The 20,646-nt window shown below is 39.6% G+C and overlaps 1 protein-coding gene across 1 annotated transcript in view; it reads left to right on the top strand.

The window, feature by feature from the left end:
- HDX (highly divergent homeobox) overlaps positions 1–20,646 on the top strand; it is a 39,602-nt gene that overhangs the window by 7,155 nt on the left and 11,801 nt on the right. Inside the window, exons 3-4 of the mRNA XM_009881684.1 lie at positions 4,077–4,130; positions 15,807–15,953. Coding sequence (XP_009879986.1) covers positions 4,077–4,130; positions 15,807–15,953 — 201 coding nt within the window. The remainder of the gene's footprint in view (positions 1–4,076; positions 4,131–15,806; positions 15,954–20,646) is intronic.

Below are 20,646 nucleotides of genomic sequence, written 5' to 3'. Positions count from 1 at the left end.
CCTTCTCTCAGTCTGTCAGTATTTGCTATTACTGTTCTTACTTGAGTTATAAAATTCATTAAATGCAGTTTACTTTTGACGTCCCAGTTCCATAGGAGAAGAAGAGCTGTAAATGTGCACAGCTGTTCAATAAAGGGCTGGTAAAGCTGCAGAAGTGCATATGATAGAGTTAAGGAAATTTTTCTCTAAGTTCCATGAAGTGAAATATATTATTGATACCTGCAGCTGTGTGCTCTTCATACTTCATTTCACTCTTGAAAAAGCATCAGTAAGATTTAGTTCTTACTACTTTTTTGAATGTTTTAATGAAATTTGAAATAACTTTGATTTGGGATTTTTTGGAGGTAGGGACAGAGTCTTTTTAAATAGCTAGAATGGTTCATGGTAGGTGACATTTTGTCTGTTGATATGGTGTGATATGGATCAGAACAAGGAGAACTTTGTAACTTCATTTTATTGCAGGTTTTGTATTTATTTTTATTCCCCTGCTATAATAGCATACCTATTTTTTTTGATAAGTGAGGAACTCGTCTGTACCTCATTGGACTTCCATGCCTGTCTCCCAGAGACCATGTTCTGTGAATTTGGGAACGCGCCTTGGACGGAGCTCCTTGAAGGAGCTCCTGTTTCCCGTGGTATCCCTTGCCCTTCCACAATTTTAAACATTGAAAAAACTGGGCAACTTGCTATTCATTCACGTATTGCTGTAAGCATTCGTGCTGTGAACCTCTGAGAAGACACTCTTCAGTATTTAGAGAATTTATAGGGGAAGGCAAAAGGTGTGGGGTCAGGGCATACCGTATCATGGCTCTGTGGAAGCTGCAGAGCAATAGTGTCCTGCAGTGTGGCCAGATCCCATGGTACCTTGAAGAAAGGATGATGCTGATTTCTCCAGATCACTGCGTTCCTTGCTGAGAGTTTTAGCACGTTCCAGAAGAATGCAAAAGTAAGTTTTGTATCTTAAGAAGTGTTAAACAGTGGCGCTTCCAACACTTATTTATCACATTGACAAAAGTTCACCTACTGCCTTCAGGGTGTTGTGTGACAAATGGCGTACCCCACTAGGCTGATAGCAGATCGTCGAAATAATCAGTTCTGTACTATTTTAACCCCCTCCTCCAAGTCCTCCCCTTAAAATTAAGTCCAGTATGACTGCTATTTCATGTAGACACTCTTCGTATAACTTAATAATCCCCTTATAGTTTAATAATTTTTATTCATAAAAATTCCAGAGACAGATTTTGTAACAGATAGGCTTGTGCAGGATGACACTTCTTTTGTGTGTAGTCAGTTCCTGTTAATTTTATTGCCTGTGTTTAGTCAATTTATCCATCAGCATTTGAATGAAAATCCCTAAACTAGGGAAATCGTCCTAAATTTAAAAATAGATTAAACCTGAGCTACATGATTATTGGAGTAGTTAAACATCCAAGCAGATGCTTCTTCAAAGTCAGGACTCTGTGATTTGTGTTTTGATGAAGTAATTACTGTCATACGTTGGTATGGTATCTAATGAGCAATTAGTTATAGCTTCCTTACTGGTTCAATTAATCAAACTCATGTTAGTGTAACTTAAGAGTAAATTTAATAAAGTGATCAATTTTAATGCCTGAGCAGTTTCAGTAAACAAATTGTTCAACCTGCTTACTTTTCTTAGTTTGGCTTTAAGTGTATTGAACTAGAGCAGTTGTTCGTGGTGGTTTTCAAGGCTGAACTGTGATTTGGTCTTGGTTCCCCCCCCGGCCCTAAGGGACAAAAATTCTGTTGAAAGTATGTGTATTTTTAATTACTTTGTTATACACACAGCTATCTAATTTAGCCCTGTCTTCTTCAAGGGAAAATCCTAAGCCTTGCAGCCAATACATCAGAATAGGATGTAGATATAATATATACTTATTTATTTTTAAGATTCAGTTTAAGGATCCTGCTTTATATGAATGAGCTGCAAGTTCACTTTATTTAAGGAAATGGGACTCTTTTTTTTTTTTTTTTAATGTTTCAAAGTGATTATATTTGAAGACAAGAGGAGCACTTTCTTGCTAACTTTGGGTGTCACAGCTTTTTGCTAGGGCAAGCAACGTGGTCATCTTTGAAGAGACTTGAACAAAGTGTGTCCTGACACTCATTCTTGTAACAGCAGTGGCGTTACCTTTGTAACAGGATTTGCCTACACTTTGTTTCTGGGCTGAAATAATTCCATCCGCAGGAACGCGGACAGCCTGCAGAGCTGCGGTGGGGACAGCAGTTGAGAGCAGGCTGCAAAAACACCGTGTGTGACCTGACGTGATGTGGGGACACACAGCAGCCGGGACTGGGTTGGGGCTCTTGGTTTCTTCCAGTGCACTGAATTTGGGACAGTAAATCTACAGGTGAATTGGGAAAAGATTATGTAGGGACTTTATACAGTGTAACCGCTTTAATTAAGGTACGGCATTGGCAATACAGTATTGGCAATACAATTGCAATACCGCAATACACAAGTGTTGCGGTACCTTTGAACTCTCTCTAGCGTTTGCCAGAGTTGCCGTTTCTGAGACACCATATCTTTCCTGAGATGAGCATTTCAGGTTGTCATTTTTGCAACTCACGGTAGCTGTCCCAGCTGGAGTCGGGCTGGAGTTACACCTGTGGATGCAGGATAACTATCCATCTCACTCAAAAAATAAACACACCCCCAAAAAAATCCCAACCCTTGTGCCTTTTTTTATAGAGCCAGTTTAGAATACTGTCTTTCAAGAAGCTATAGTGACATAAACTTGATTGTATTTGGCATCCTACCTGTGCGTTTGTCTTGCAAGTAACTGTTAATGCTCTGCCAGACTAATTGCTTTATTCACAAAGAAAAGCTCACTCTAAGTTTGTGGAGAGAAGCCATCTGGGTGGATACTGAGGATGCATTTATAGCGGATTCTGTGGTGTGATGCTGTTGTGTGGCAAATAGAGTTGTAATAGATCTAACTTGTTTATACAGAATTTCTAAAATGTGTGTGCAACTAAGAAATTAGCATTTTACACACAAAAGCTGATGTAGACTTGCCCTTAGGAGGGGAGAGTGTTCATTTCTAGCCCACTCCAACCTGCCTTGCGCTGTCATTGGAAAGTGTCTGACCTTAGGTAACCTCCAAGCGCTTCCAGCTAAAAGGTTGAAGAATAAAAGTATCTTATGTGCCTGTACACTAGACAAACTGTACTAGGTATTCTATATTTGATTATGCTCATGCTGCAAGATTCATTAGTAGAGCACTTCCCAAATACGAAAACTATTAGCGCGGTTTGATAGTCAGCAGAAGTGCGTAGATTTTTATTCCTTAGATATATAGTGCGTATAATGACTTGAGATTGATTAATCTCTCAAGAGCTATGTTTAGTCTCTCAAGAATTGCTTGTCTGCAGCAGAAGATGAACATGGAATCCTAAATAAGCCTAAAATATTCCAGGCTATGACACATTTCAGATGGCCAGGGAAAACAGTCCAAGATTATTATTTAATAAAGCCTGACCTCTGGATAGAGAACGATGGAGAAGCAATGGAAATAAAGGCAGCTAACCTTTGCCTTTGTACCCCTTCCCCTTCCTTCTCCAGCCTTATCTCCTGAGTTTTTCTGCTAATATGCAAATCCTTAATATCTGGCATTGAATAGTTCAGTTACTAACATGATAGTATTTCTTTTCTGAAAGTTTAACTGATGTAATTGAAAAATATGTGCCAGCAGTTCTGTCAGACATTGGGCCATTGTCTAACTCCAGTCTGCTTAATCTTACCAGTTTTGTGACAGATTGAAGATGAAGACTGGTGTTCTGAATTACAAGTTTTGAGATAGTAGAAGTACATAAATGCTTGAGTTGCCACTGTGTTATCTTACCCTCACCCAAAGGAACAGTGTTTTGTTTTTAGTCTTGCAACAGTAAGGCTAAGTGTGACTTTGTTTTTCTTTTAAATCTTAGCCTGCTTTAAAGACATTCTTATCAGAATTGAATGCAGAGTATTGAAGTATTGTGAAAGCTGCTCAGAATTAGCTATCATAGCAACCTAAGCTGTTACTGTTTTCTGTCTGTTTCCCCCTTCCCTTCTACAGATTTCAGGAAACCTCACTGTGCCTTGGATTACAGGTTGTTCCAGAAAAAGAGCAGTAAGTATATTTCCATTTAAGTATCTACTGCATCAAGTAAAAGAATAAAAAGTTTATCTAAATGTATTTTTTTAAATGTCAGTTCTGTTTATGTGGTATGGGGGTTTTGGGTTTTTGGCTTTTTTCCCCCTTTATACTTTGACCGTTACAAATATTATCTGCAGATACAATGCTTCAGTTACCATAAAGTTGATGTATATCTTTAAAAGCAGGTCAAGGTTGTAATCTTAAGTCAAGTATATGAATTGTGCTATTAGCTGAAATATAATGTCTGAATTGGTAAGAACTAGGAGTTTAGAGCTCAGAATACTTTCTTGTATAATGACAGTGAAATGGTTGTTAATTGAGAGACAACTAAATGCTTAAGAGGATAACTCCCTCTTCAGCTGCTCTGCACGTGCACGGAATCACGGAATTTTCAGAGTTGGAAGGGACCTCTAGAGATCATCTAGTCCAGCTCCCAATTAGAATTAGTCCATGCTATCTGTAGTAACTTTCTCGATCGAATTTTATCCACGTATGTGTCATTTTACATGAGGCAGAATCAGCCAGGTTGGTGTCCTCAATCCACAAATGACTCCAAAGCGTAACTTGAGGTATGAAACAGCTTTTGTCAGGAAAATACCTCTATCTAACTCTTTCGCTTGATTACTGTACAGCATTTCTGTTTAAGAGTAGTCAGCTAGCTTCTCTTTGAAGAATAATTCTGCTTGCTTACTATGCAAACACACCCTAAACCTGCAGATTGGATGGTACAACTAAGCTTTCAAGAGGCTGTTACGTATTAGTCCAGCTGTATCACAAGCAGTAACGAGGGAGATGGCTATCATGATCACCAAACTTACTGCATCAAACCCCCCAAACCATTGAGCCATCAATGGTGTGTGCGCTGCTTTGGCAATGATGTCTAGGTACTGGAAGAATCTTTCCTTTCCTTCTCCTCCCTGTGGTACCCAGTTATTTTATTTGGTTTTTTTATTACTTTTGGTTCTTCTGTTTAGTCTTCAAAAGGTGTGAGTTTGGTAGTGTTTCCTGTATAAATAGGAATCTAAGGACCATCACGTTAATTGTATTTTCTCTTAGACTTTTGGTGGGTCTCAAATGTAGCACACTTGTAGTTTCTGCAGACTTTGGTAGTATCACTTATCTCTGTTTATAGAGAGAGCACTTTATAAGAGCATCTCCCAGAGGAACCAGTATTTTTATACAAGTCCTGTTGTTGCTCATTCCATGTGGGGGGTTTTTTCCTTTTTTTTTTTTTTTTTTTCCTAAGTCCTAGTTCTCTTGAGCAGGCTTTTTTAAACATAGCCCTTCTCTGGAAGGCACCTTCCCTCTATCACTTAATGACCTTTTAAAACATCGAGCAGCTGGTGAGTGTCCTAGAGTACAGTTTCACTTTGAGCTGATTTCACAGCACATCACTGTTGAAAGGGGGAGGTTTTTCCCTCCTCTCCCTACTGGCGCACTGCCACCCCATCCGTAGCACTGGTGCTAGTATCTAATTGCAAGGTAAGCCAGGTCAAGCATGTGACCTGTCAGATACATATTCTTCTGCTGAGTTTGTCTTTCTGCTGTCTTCGGTGAGTTGTGAACATAGGGATCAGATGAGTGCCAGAGCCAGCTCAAAGTAGGCAGCAGGAGCGTGTGGCTGGGAGCAATGAAGAGAGTAGGGTGTGATGCTGTCGCTTAGGATCCAGCACTGGGTAGGTTGTTGAGTCACGGTCATGCTAGATATCTGACACAAGCTATAGAAGAAATTTCTGCAATAAGTTTAAAACCTTCAAGAATATGAAAGTGCTTGTTTATTAAGGATCGTTATTAGGGAACTCTTTTTCCTTAGACCTTTACTCCTCTGTCTTTTTAAATCAATAAAATGCATAAAACCGTTGGTTAATACAGTCCAGATGGACATATCTCTTTCCAGATTTGTGGATGCACTTTCTCCAATTTGAATGCATAATTAGCCTACTTAAGGAGACAAGTTCAGGAGCTGGCATTCTAAAAATGCTGTATACACACAGGTGTAAGACAACAAAAAGAGAAAAAACTCCTACTTCCTAGGAAACTTCAGTTTCAAATGTGAAATTCTTTTGAAGAAAGAGCGTGAGGGAACAGAAATAGAATGGATAGAGTCGTAGAACTGCGATTATAGCAATTACTGCCATTCAAACAGTAAAAAGGCTAATTTGTATTTTGTTTAAAATGGAGAAGATCGTCTTTTAGATGCTCTGAATTTTTAATCTTTTGCCTTGATGTTTTGTTTTCCTTGCCCCGTCCTTCAACTGCATCAAGAGAGAAATAAAAACTGTGCAGTTCTGCAGAAACTCTTTCTAGTCTGCTCAGCTATGCTGTAAGATGATGTAATCCTGACTGTTAATGAATATTAGTCTAGAAATATCACCCTCTCAGTTATTCATGAGAATGTCTTTGGAAATTAGAGTTCTGTATTCTGTCATGGTGCATGTGCAATGCATTGGCCTTTGAATGCATTGATTTTTGGTTTTTCACAGGGTAGTGGAAGGATAACAAAAATAGCAATGAAGATGCTGCTTAAAGAGAATTAAAAGGGGGAAAATATCTTCACTTTTGTCCTTGCATTTAAGTCTTGAGTGTACTAACTGTACTTAAGTCATGTGTCATCTGATGTCTTAGTGGAATGATTAGTATTTATGGTAGATATAACTTGGTAAGCTAACTATGAAAAACATTTGTCGCGCAGGTGTTAACTCTAGGCAAGCTGTACCTGGCTTCATTGTGGAGTTTTGGTTTTGAGGAGAGTGGAGGTTTGGTTTTCCTTCTCTTTTTTTTTTTTTTTTAATTTCTAATTAGAAGTAGTTCTAGTAGTCTTAATTTCAAGTCTGCAACACAAAGTCATTAAGATGACTTTGCACCTGTTGGAGCAGGGCCAGAGGAGGGTGGTGAAGATGATCAGAGGGCTGGAGCACCTCTCCTATGAGAACAGGCTGAGAGAGTTGGGGTTGTTCAGCCTGGAGAAGAGAAGGCTCCATGGAGACCTTATGGCAGGCTTCCAGTACTTAAATGGTGCCTACAGGAAAGGTGGAGAGGGGCTTTTTGCAAGGGCATGTAGTGGTAGGACAAGGGGTAATGGCTTCAAACGGGAAGAAGGTAAATTTAGATTAGATATCAGGAACAAATTTTTCACTATGAGAGTGGTGAGGCACTGGTTGCCCCAGTTTGTTGAGGCCCTGTCCCTGGAGGTGTTCAAGGCCAGGTTGGACGGGGCTTGGAGCAACCTGGGCTGGTGGGAGGTGTCCCTGCCCATGGCAGGGACTAGTCCAACCATGGGGTTGGACTAGATGATCTTTAAGGTCTCTTCCAACCTAAACCGTTCTATGATTCTGATAGCAGATTAAGGTCTTAAAATTATTTCTGCCCATCAGAAATCATCAGAAGCAGGCATAGTAAATCATATGATACATAGCTTGTGTATTTTGGATGAGATTTTATTTTAAGTTGCCTTTCATGTTAATGTCTGAGCTAGTGAGGTTTCAAGGGAGCACTGCCCTCAGTGGAGGAACTCACGGGGAAGCTGATCTTGTATTTTCCCCCTACCTGGAGCAACACTGCGTTGTAGTGAGGGGTTTGATACCTTCCTGAACAGTGTACTTCTGCACTTTGGTGGTACCTCTGCCGTAGGTAGGTTAGCTGAATCTGCCTAGAGCTTCAGCTTGGGGTCTCGGGCCTCTCAATCTGGTGTGTGTATTTTGGGGGAAAATATCTGAAATAAGTGGAGGATTCCTGTGCTAGATTTTGATTTTTAAATTGCTCTTTCAATATTGCCTGTTTCAATAAAGTTCTGGAGATAGAGGCATTAAAGTATTCCCCTCAGAGATGCAGACAGAGTATAGTAGACACACTTTGAATCAGGTAAAGGAGCTGGTCTAACCCCAGGTTAGTGAGACCTGGGACCAGTTGTACTGGCACATCTATGGGCATGGGGAAGACAGCAGGATTGTTGGGAGGAGATAAATCAGCATGACTACTAAAGAAAGTCCTTTGTTGGACTGTGTCTAAAAATCTTATGAAAACTGTCAGCTGCCACAGTAAGCCTAAATATGCTGGAGAAAAATCTGGTTTAGAGCCACTTTTAAAGTAAAATGAGTACTCATAGGGATTAAAACTACCTTTTGTTTTAAAACTATACTAATATTAACTTGTGAAGTTCTCTTCACCTGTTCACATTCCTCTCCTCTCCTAGAAGGACAGAAGATAGAAAACCGGATTTTAGTCGAGTTGGTGTGAACATGTCTGAGTAAAATAGAGTCTTCAGCAAGAGAGACTAACTAGCAAACCTGAAGGTCTCCACAGGACTGAATTGTGAATGCTGTCCTTGTTCATACCTTTTCTTCTATGTCATTTGAATAACCAGTTACTGTTTTTCCTCCTTCTGTGAAATACTTCACCACATATCTCAAGGTAGTTAACTTTGTTAGTATTTACATTAGATGATAATAACACGCATAACATGTGTCATGACCTTCTTGCTGTGAACAGCAGCTCTTTGCTACTCCCAACAGTAGTCCTCCAGTTAATGCAAAGGGAGGGCAAGTCTTATCTTAGTTTCAGACCAAATAAATCTCTTGATTATAGGGCATGTTGCGCCGAAGGTCCTCAAGTCACCTAGGCTTATCGTATGCTGTGGTCCTGCAGGCTGGAAGGAATGTCGTATCTGGCCAGGAACTGGACAAGCAGACTTTCTAGTCAAGTATGAGGAAAACATTAATAAATTAAGAATTGTGATAGTAGATAATAATAGATTAAGAATCATGATAATTACTGTCTAAAAATCAGTTTACTTTGAGGCTGAACGTTCACTATTTGACAAACTAGTTCAAAGTCTCAAGAAGGGCAAGTTGTCAGTTTGTGAGGATTGGAGGTTGGTTTTGGAAATTATGGAGTGAGATGACTGGAGTTTAGAGTGTAATTTTTTGGCTAGACTATTCTATTGCACTGATAGCTCTTTTTCTTTTTGCCCTTTCTTTCCTTCTTAGCTGTGTTTGGTTTAGAAACGCATATTAACAGAATAGATGTAATTTTGGCTGAGTGTTGAAGCAGTTACAGCTCTTTTCAAGCTGTGGTACTATGAAATATTTATTAGTCCTCCTATCAGAGCAAACTTCAAGCTTACCCAGCCAGTGGGAAAAGATGCAAAAAGTCTCTCTTCCAGAAATCTAACAGTTTTTGTACTAATAGTATGTTAGCAGTATAGTTTAAGGGTGCCTTCAGATGCCATTTGGCTTGCGGTCTGTTTCCAAACACCTTTTTGCCGGAAGACTGTGCAGCTTGCTGCTGCATCTTCTGCTCTATGAGTGAATCTGACAGTAGCAAATTACTTCTAGCCCTTTGCTTTGCTAGGGGCCTTCAAGTATGTTTCTTTGTCCTAAGAAGATGGAATGTATCTTGTGATGGGTACTTACCTGCTCTTGGGATGAGAAGGGAACTGTCAAGACTTGGGGAAAGGCAGTGTCTGGAAAGCGGCTCTCTGAATCACTCTGGTAGTTATGGCCACCAGCTGCCTTTCCTTTCTTTTTTCCTGCGCACAATCATGTACGGCCTGAGAGTCTTTAGGGCTTTACTGGGTGGAAATGCATGCAGTGTGCCTGTCTGCAGAAAGTACGGTTCTTTCAAAGATGCTTCTGATTGCACTGTTCCTGCATGAGCAACATTCACTGTGTATGAGCATCAGTGTCTAGGCAAAGCGGCAGGATTGGTTCTGCAGCAGGAGACTGGGTATCACTGAGATGAGGCACAGCTTTGTGACAGTTGTGAAACCTCAACTTAAAACCTCAAACTGAAGGAACGTGTAACCTGGCGTAGCTTTAGTGAGGTTAAATATGCCAGTGTTGTTAAGGCAGAATACAGACCTTCAGAATTCGTGTATGGGAAATGAAATCAAGAAATAGACTGAAGAGTAAGAATAATATTAAATGGTGCAGATCAGAAAGGGGGAACATATGAGAATATTGATTTGGAAATAACTATTATTATGGACAAATAAGATCTTGAGATATGAATTGATAATATTAAAAAAATTAGTTAGACATTACGTAGTGTCAAAATTCAGAGCACTGAATGCTGACATCACTAGGGATGGGACATAAAACAAAATAACGCTATGCTTGTATAAAAGAACCTAGGATTTGTTCATACCTTGGATTCTGTGTGCACTTCTCATCTTCCCTTTCCTCCCGGGAATGTAATAGAGAAGCAGTGACAGTGATCAAAGGCACAGAACAGCCGTATAGTGAACAACCAAAGGGGCTATATCACTTCAGCCTTGAAAAAAGATGACCGGGAGAGAGTGGAGGAGTGTGATGGAGAGCTTTAAAAATATGATAAGTGTGGAGAAGCAGATACAGAGTCATTTGTTCCAGTATAAAAGTGGATGTCTAATAAAGCTAGCCTTAGGCACAAAAGAAGTTTGGACATTTTTATTTAGAGTAACTTAAAGTAAGAAGTGCCTCCAATTTATAAGATGCTGAGGTGGCTAGAGAGTATTGGAGCTAAGTGTCACTGTTTTGTCCTATTGTGCTTTTTACTAAACTTTAAAGAACCCTTAAAATGTACAAAAAAAGTATTACTCTGTGGGATTTCTTGCTGTTTGTCCCTGATAGAGTCTCTGAGAGGTAGTGACTAAAATTTGTTGTGAGAGGCCTGTTTGCTAGAAATATCAATTACCTTAAAACATTTCATCACAGAGCATCAGAACTGAACTGTTGATTTAATGTGATTTCACTGCAATTTAAGTAAAAATAACTTTTTGTTAACAACATACAGTGCTCAGCTGCAGCATAAATGCAATAGTTACTACATGTCTATTAAAGCTCTAGTTCTTTCATTTTTTTAATGTGTTTTATTAATAATCTGAAGATCGTGTATAGCTTTTGCGCATGTGGCCTGAAACATTTTCAACTGATGCATAAAAACTGATCTAAAAAAGCAGGCTCTAATAAAAGGCAGGATAAGGACACTCGACTGCAATGCAATTATTCATCCCAATTATAGACACTAGATTTGCACCACAAATATTGCATGCACAGTGGGTAGTATGAGGGGCTCGGCAAAGTGCCAGGAATGTCTATAATAAACTGGGTCATCTCTTATAAGAATGTTGTTACTACACTTGAGAGGTCAGGGGATAAGCAGGGTTTAACCCTGTGCTCGGCAGAACTGCTGATTCAATTTGCTCGCAAGGATTGCTTTTCATTGTGAGCTGATAGTCTGTTTTCTGCTGGAAGAAGCTTCTCCCTGCTTTTCAAACTATGGACAGCTGAACTGGTAAATGTAAAGCGTTCGGCAAATAGTTAATACTGCTGAGGATAAAGCTGAGCCTCGAATCAGCAAGCAGAGGATCTGAAGAGAGGAAATGAGACTTGTATTCATAATAGTTGGTATAATGAAGTAAAAATATGAACTGAATTGCTGGCTTGTCTTCAGCTATGGGAAGTATTGTGCTAAATATGACGCTTTTCAGTGTTATCTTTTGATATTTTTTTTCCTGTGCTAACTGATGCATAACCATCAATATAACGATATTTGTAGAACTGCGTGATTTTTCTCGTTTCCTCAGTTTCTCTGATGATACTAAGCATTAACTAAGGAGGTTATTAACTAAATTGATGGAAGTGTAGTTGTATGTTCAACGTAGAAATTCTGCCCCTTCTCACGAAAGTCATTATGTAATTTTTGAGCTGCTTATAATGCAGGATTCAAACTTATGTATAATCTTCGTCAAAGGGATGATCCTATAATTGAATGTAGTTTGTGATTTCCCTAAGAAATTTGTGAAAAGGCATATGGCACAGTTTCACAAAGGTGAATTAGTCTCGATCTAAAGTTTGTACAATCTGAAGTGTTATCTACATCTAGTGAGCGTAAGGGTGGAGACTGATCCTGTTACAAAGGTTCAGCAAGTGAGAGCGGGGTAGGCAACCCATCTCCCTTTGCCCTCTCTGAGCTGGTGTCAAGGAGCTCACACTTACTGTGCACAAGTGTGCAGGCAGAACACTCCTGCAGTTCACTTGCACGTGGTGAGCTGCTGCCCTCCTAGCAACTCCGCTGTGAATCAGAGCCCTTCAATGCTGAGAATCTTTTTTTGGGGACACTGCTAAAATTTCAAGTCCAGTAACCTCATAGATTCTGTCTTTCATTGCTGCAAAGACCACCCAGCTGTATTACGCTCATGGCTTATGCTGCCAAAATGTACTTTTCTGAAGACAGCGCTTCTAGCTTTTCAGAGGCTCAATTCCTACCTGCTGTGTTCAGTAGGTTACTCAGTGCTGATCCCGGTGGAAGAAATGGCAAAAATGAGCTACAGACTCCAAAGTAGAAAAGTTCAAGTGGAATGAGAATACGTTGGTTTTGCTAGGGTGGACTGAGCCAGGCATCACAGTAAGGCTGCTCTCCTCCACCCTGAGGGGTACCTGCCTTTTCATACCATCTGCTATTTACATGCACTTGGTTTTCCTCTCAATTTTGTTCCTGTTTTCTGGATTCTTTCGTGTGGTGTGTAGTGTGGGTTTTGTGGTTTTTCTTTCATATCAGTTGACTGGAAAAACTTGTTCTCCGTTTCCTTCTCTGCCCTGCAGTTGGTGTCAGCGTGATTCACGTGCTTCTGCACGAGCTCTTCAGGAATGAGTGAAAGGATAAAGTACCTGGTGTGGCAGTAACTGCAACAGCAACAAAAAAGCAAAATTACATATTGTCATCTGAAACAATAGGGATTATTTTTTGACAAGGAGGTAAAACAAAAGCTTTAAGTTCCACACATACACACCACCACCCCTATTTCCACAGCAAGTGGCTGCAAAAGACTTCTTCGGGAATGTAGCTACAGGAGAGTCCCCATAACTTTAAAACATCTACTTTGATCTAAGCTGTTGAGACTGGCTCTACAACCCTGGTCTTATAGCAAAATTATATAGCAGCTGTGAGGTGAAAAACATTGAAAATTTTTTATCTAATAAGAATTTTATTAAAACAGTTGTAGTGGATCGTCAGAATTAACATACATCCACCTGAAATGGAAAAGAGATGACATTGCCTTTTTTAAGTCAAATTTTTGAAGGCCAGGTGGTTTTGCTAAACACTGCTTTCTCCACTTAAAATACTTGTATTTAGTAAGTAAAAGCTGAGCAGCCTCTGCACCCTTCCTGCAGTACCAACCCTTTGGTAACTCTGTGGTCAGTTACTGTGTGTCTTCTGTCTCACGTGGGATCCATTTGCGTATTGCAAATATAAAGCTTTTCTGATAGCAAGTATTCTTGCCCTGTATTCTTTCAGTAGTAGAAGCGTTTTCTTCGATAACTGGAAAATCATGTGGCAAGCAGAAAATATCTGAACTTACTCCAGCATCAGCTGTACTTTCTTTGATTTTTGTTCTAATTTGGGCCTTGCAACAAACTAGATGAGCAAAGACAACACTAACTAGGGCTGCTCCCTTACCGATGGAGTAATATTAGGCAGATTGCCTTTTGCTTCTCTCATTTTGTCCCTCTGCTGGGGAGGGGGAATTTCCACAGCATGTTCAGGGGGTTTCTTTAAGCTATGCCTATTAAATAAGAAGAAACTTTCTATTTTATTTCCTCGGTAAGCGCCGCTTGCAGTAAGCTGTGTGAGTGGTGAATTGTTGCAGCAGAGTTGTCAGTGTGAACTCCCCAGAGCCAACGGCGAATGTTACTTCGTTAGTTATGTTTAAAAACGCTTGGTATGCTTTAGAAGGTGAAGTTGCCCTGAGCTACCCATGCGTTCAGGAAAGCAGGATAGGCCAGAGTGACTTGTTCCTCCATGTAGTTTGAGCGTTGCTGTCATACTCCTTTCTGCCTTCCCTCTCCTCGGCGCTCGGCTGCCTCTCCCCGACGGCAGAACAAGAAAGAGCTCTTCCCATCACTTTCTGAAGTTACAATCTATTTTTCCAACAGCTATAAAAGGAGATATTACTGCAGTGATTCAGGAGATAACTATACTTTTGTTCTTTGAAAATGGCTTTTAGGTAGGAGGATCTCAGGTCAGGCATGCAGGAAAAGCGGCATCTGCGGAGGGTGAGTGGGCATCAGGGCTTGAGCTTTGGTCGGCGGGGTGCTCCGGAGGGCTGCACTTTGCTGCTCATCCTGAAGCAGCCTTGAAATGTGCCAGCTGGATTCCTTTTAGATTAAAATAGACCGCAGTCTGCCATCTGGGAGTGCATCTCTTGTGCTGCAGCCGCTGCTCGGTGCTTGGTGTGCAAGAGCGGAGGGGAGCCGCTGGCTGGCAGCCTGCGTGGCCACGGGGCCACCGGCTCTCCCCACCGCCTACTTCAAGCTGCAGGGGGGCTCCTGGCATCCTGCGTAAGGTGTCACCTAATGGACAGGCAGGATGAAAACAGCTTCTCTAATTCTGAACTGGAACATATGAAACAATCGCCAAGAAAATATCTGGGTGCCTGGTAGCAGTTAATAATGGACCATATTTGGCTATAACTGTTGTGGGGTGTGTTTTTACTGCACCACCTGGGATTATTTTAAGGAGACAAGGTTTTGATACAACTATTGTAGTCATATATTAAGGAGACTCAAGTGCTTCTAACATTTTGAGAAACAGTAATTTTTAAAAGAAGAAAATCACAAGGGTTACCATATTCTGAAGATTAGCAAAAATTAAAATTGATAACTGTACAAGATTGTCAAATGTTTATAGTTCTGCAAAAATTTTTTACTCCATTTTAAAGTTACTTCATTCTAACAGTTTTCAAATGAGCAAACACAGGTTTCAGATACTGAAATCATGATTGTCTTACAAAATTCAACTGTTGAAATAATGACAAATTTGGTCCATGCGGCCATCTGCACGTACTAGTGCAGATTTTATTGTTGCATTTATGTACAATGTACCAATACGTACCTTTATGTAATAGCAGAAGAGATGACAAACATGGGTTGGTGTAAAGAAACTGTAGATTTTAGTTAAAATTCTGAGCTAATAATTTTTGATAAAGCTTGTGAATGCTACTAGCGAATGACAGTGTGTGCCCAAAATTGTTCAAGAAGTGGTAGGATGTCTAGGATTTGTTTCTCAGTGTTACTCCTTGTATCAGTAATCCACTGTCACATATTTTGATAAATATACACACAGAGTTAGGGAACTTGCAAATAAACAGTGGAACCAATTTAAACTCTGAAGCTTACGAAATAAGCATTAAAGTATTCCCTTTAGGAGCTCAGAATCCTTTGAATTATGCATGTATTGTAGTTTGCAGTAAGATAAAAGAACTTTGGGTGGGGGAGGGTGAGAAACTTGAAAAGCCTTAAGGAATAATTTGCATAAATTGGGTGGAGAGAGTAAACAGCACAAGGGGAAAACAGTTATTTTCAGTAAGGCGTTAAAGAATGAGATAAAGCAAATTAAAAAAATCAGGTGGAGTTGAAACAAAGCTCAAGTGCTTTAAACTTGCGTTAGCACTGCCATTGCCTTTAAAGCAAATCCCAGGGAGCTCTGTACTACCCTGGATAAAAAAAACAAACTAAAAAATAAAATTCTTGAGGGAGAGAGTTAAAAGAGAAGAAAAGCCATGGAGACAGTATAACATGTGTGTCTTACTGTATGCAAGACCTCTGGAAATTAAATGAACAGCATAAACAGAATTTTTTTTCATCTAACAGTATTTTTTTTATCTTACAGTTACAGGACCGCACACAATTTAGTGACCGAGATTTAGCTACCCTAAAGAAATACTGGGACAATGGCATGACCAGCCTGGGCTCAGTCTGCAGAGAGAAAATTGAAGCTGTGGCTACAGAATTAAATGTTGACTGTGAAATAGTGCGGGTAAGAAATCTAGAGTCTTCCCCTATCTTGTTGCAGAAGCAAAAATAGAACAGATGAAAGCCTTTAAAAATTTCATGAGGAAGCTTGAAATAGATTTCACGTATTACATAATGAATGACCATGTTGGGAAGTGCTCTCGTGCTCTTTCTACAGTCTATATATAGAAAAAAGCCCTCAGGTAAGAGTCTTATTGATCAGCAGCAGGAGTAGCACTACGAGCTGTTTGACATTCTCTTTAGACTTGAGTAAGATTTTAAGTAGACATGTTACATTTTTTAGGGATATCCTAGAAGACTGAAAAGTGCTATTTCTATTGCTATTAAGAAACAAAAAAGCCTTTCTAAAGATACAGGGAAAATATTTCTCATTAATGCTTATAGGAAAAAAAAATCACTGTAAATGCGAAAGAAAATGCTTAAAAATAGGAAAAAAATATTTTACGAGACTATCTTGAAGCCAGGTTGAGATGTGACAGAGGGCAAAGGGTGCTGTGAAGAATTCTGGGTCACTTCAATTTGATAGTCCCTATGGGTGTCATAGAGGAAGGATTGCTTTAGAAAGCACAGGTTTGGTGTGGATAGCCTGATTCCTGAGAACCACTACACATGATCTGTTCCAGAGGTTGGGAAGTTTGGTACAGCATCAGCTGATCCCACTGTATTTCCAATTACCAGACATACATCATCACTCTCAAACTGTGGGTGTCTCATTCGCTCAGAGTGTTTCCATTCTTCAGAAACTACTGCGACTGTCTTTGCAGTCAGAACAAAAACATGGTTAGAGTCTTCCTTTCCCTCTTAACAGATATGACAATTGTGACTAGTCCTTTCAGCCTTCATCCTTTTTTTCCACCTCTTTCTTAAAATTCTGACACTGCTACAAAAGTTGAACTAGGAGCCCTTATTTGAAACTCTTTCGTGGAGATCTCTCTTGGTTTGGTGTATCAAAATGGTACCAAAGCTACGTTCAGTATTGAACACTAATCTGGTGACATACTTGCTTGTTTTCATGAGCACATGTGAATTATAAAAAAAAAATAAATTGTACTTTTGGAGGCTGAAAATAATTACCGTTTTCTCTGTAGAGAATAAAGCTGCTCTATATTTTCCAAGCCCTTCAGTTTGCTTTCTGAAAGGTGAAGCTGTTTGCACTGACAGCATCTCAAAGTGGACTCCTGCATATGAAATACCTTTTTTTCACAGGACAGTAAGACTGACACTCATATTTTACCTCCATTACTTTGTTCCCTGAAGAACATCCTTATTGGCACACACACAGGATTACAGTATGAAGTTTTGTACACATCTTTCAATAGCATCTGCTGGAAATGCTTTTGTCTTCAGGGCAGATGTACTAGGCTCTGATCAACTCCCTAAGACTCTCTGGCATAACCTATATTAGAACATACACACACAAATGAACAAAAAGATTTCTGTTCTTCACGGTAACTGGTGTTGTTACCAGGATCTGTCCTACCTCTGCCTCTGGTTCCTCTGTATGGCAGACTTGAGAATTGTAGCAAGAATTAGGTGGACATTGGTCCTGCACCATGCTGAATCTTTTGTTTGTTTGTAAGGGCTGAATTAATGCTACAGGACGCATGTGATCTTCAGTGCTTACTGTTGTCCCTTCTCTAAGGCACATTTTGTGTGTCCCAGCTGTAGGACACGTGTTTTCCATCATGTGCTCTAGAGGATCTGTCCTAAATTTGTTTTGGGATCTATAAAGGCACATGGTATTGTGCCTCTCTCCTTACCTGCCAACCTGCATTTTCTTCGGTAGTAAGCACTGATGTCTGGAGGTTACTGTGCATCATAGTCTCTTTCTCATGAGTCAGGACACAGCACTGATGCAGTCAGCTGCAAGGCATGAGTGAACCACAGCATCTCTACCCTATACTGCATGCTCAGCCAAGGAGAGTTGGACTGAGGGACACTTCTGGGAAAAGCTCTCTGCTTTCAATACTTTTGCCTTGGTGTTTCACTGTACCTTGAATTCTAGGCAGCGTGCAACTAGCAACTCTGTCTCCATTTGTGTGTAAAAAAAAAAAAGCAGCATATGTAAAATAATCATAAGTACATATATAAAAAAACCCCAACAAAATATATGTACATCAAATAATACACACAACAAATATATAAATATAATTTTATATAAAAATATATAAACATATATAACTACGAAACGTTTATATATACATATCATATCACTTGTTTTAATTCAGTTAGATACATGTCCCCATTATTCCCTTTTTAATAGCTTTTAAAATGAAAAGTAATGATTTGTCCAGATTGATGTTGCCATTCCAGAAGTACAAATGAGTGATCCTTATGACCCATACTGTCTTGAAAGATCTCTAGTACAAAGGAAGTATCAAATCTGTTTTCCAATACAGGGAAAGATAATGTTTGCCATTATTCGTAGTTCCACTGGATTTGGTCTTTTAAGGTCGAACAGGTCATTTTACTCCGTAGTTTTTGTATTTCTAGTAGGAGAGTGGACTTGCAAAGTGACTGCTGGCTGAACCTTAACATCAGGCATGTTTGCACCCTTAAATGTCTTTCACATGTTCCCAAGACACAAAAAACCCCTGTGTTATGTCATCTCTAAATATGTGAACTCTGGCCAATACTTAATTCAACTTACAATATTTCTTTTGCTGACAATATAATTATTGCTGATTATATTTGTCGGGGAGGGGTGGGTTACTTAACCATTTTTGTTTATATTTTTCTTGAGTAATTTTCTTCATCCATACCAAAATAGCATCTGAAAGCAGAATAGCCTCCTTGGCAGCGAGACACTAGATATTTGAGAAAGATGGATGACAGCTGTCAAACTCCTCAGAAATATATGAGGAATATAAGAAAAATGCATGACAACGTATTTTATTTAATAGAACATAAAGCTTTCATTCATAAAAGGTCAAAAGGTACTCCTAGGTAACCACCACAGGCTAAAGAATTTCCCAGCAGCTCATGAGATCAAAGATGGGTTACTGAAGGTAGTGCTTCAGTCTGAGTTTAGTAACGAAATCAAACAGTTGCAGCAGAATGGCTGTTCATTCTTCACAGCTGACTCACAGCTCTCCCTGTTGGGGCTGTAGGCCTAGTCTAGATCTGGCTTATGATCGAGAGAGACATTGGAAAAGCAACTCAGAATATTCCATCTTTATTTTTTCAGTTAAGTGGGATTTCTGAAGGTTCCAACCTAGAATCTTTCTAGCATGTTGACACCCTAACCTCAATATCTGGAGAGCTGTAATGGTGCTTTTGAAGTGGCTCCTGCCAGTCTACTTACTTGTAAGCAGCCTGAGGGCAGACATATGCTGACTCCTTCTGCCTGGACTCCAGCTTTGCTTCCCCGGCGCTTGCTGGTCCTCTGTTCAGTGGAAGCTGGGGCAGTTGCTGCTGAGTTCATTGCTGGCTGCCATAAGTAGGCTTAGTGAGTCTGATCATGTGTGCTTTACTGATGTTGTTTGGAGTTTTTAAGGACATAATCTTTTAAGGTTATAACTAGAATTATTGTGTCGTTTGCTACATAGAAATACTAGTCTGCTTTTATACTCATCATTTGACTGCTCCAAAATATTCACTGTTAAATGTAGCATGCAGGATATGGAAGTTTATTACTTTTATTTCCCATTTTAATTTGAGACACTATAAAAATACCTTCTATGACATATTCAGTATGTTGAATGAAAGATTTTATGCCTGAAAGGGTATGTAAAATGGACAAGTAAGATCTACTGTTCTCAAGTGACTCAGTTTTTGGCTGAGATTTTTAGAAGAAAGAAGCAGATTTGCTTTTGAATTTTGTAGTTGTTAGCACTATTTGTTACCATCATAAAATTATGAGAAAATGTAAAGAATGGCAATACAGTGGGGAAAAAAGAAAAATAGGTCTGGAAGGGGCCACTTTTTTTTTCTTTTTTTTTTTTTTCTTTTTCCAAACTGTATATAATGTACAGAAATACCTAGGTAGCTTTCTGGTTTGCGTTCTTCAATGAGGAAAATCGGTGAGCTGGGAAAGCAGACATCACCCAACAAAAATGATTTGCCAAAAATAGCGTTAAGCACATCATCTTTAGCTAGTTAGAGACTCATCTGGCACAGCATGAAGCTGTCTTTAATAGTTGGGACTGCTGTCAATATTTCTTAATTTTTCTATTTGATAATAAAGGTATTATAAATAAAAACTTTTTCACTAAACTTCTTAAGCTATCTGTCAGAACTGTCGTTAAAGAAAGCGTGATAGGGAAGAGGAACAATGCAGGTATTTCTGAAATAAAGCCATAGTAATGTTGTTCGATGTATCTTTAAAGAAAAAATACTGTAATATTTTAATGTGTTTGGTAAACTCTGTTGGAACATAGACCTTATGGAAGGGATGTGCATTTTGCCATGCCATGAGCATATGTTTTCAAAAGTAGGAGGTGCCCATGCTTTCTAGGGAGATGTCTGATTTTTAGCAATCCTGAAATTCCAGCACCGAGCATGCTTCAGAACCTAGTAACGACCATGCTGTGCCTACATCATTATCACAGTGATCAATCACACTCTGTATGGTGACAGCTCACGTGGCCAAACTCCACCATTCCATTCCTGGGCCAGTGTGTGGTCAGGTCCTGAAACAATGAGGATGGTCCCACTAGTGCTGTCAGCACTGCTCCTACTGTGTTTTAGATGGTGCA

Source organism: Charadrius vociferus, unplaced genomic scaffold (genome assembly GCF_000708025.1).
Source record: "Charadrius vociferus isolate BGI_N301 unplaced genomic scaffold, ASM70802v2 scaffold472, whole genome shotgun sequence".
In the NCBI taxonomy this organism is placed as follows: domain Eukaryota; kingdom Metazoa; phylum Chordata; class Aves; order Charadriiformes; family Charadriidae; genus Charadrius; species Charadrius vociferus.
The sequence above is the reverse complement of the archived record's forward strand: the minus strand, read 5'-3'. Positions and strand labels throughout refer to the sequence as shown.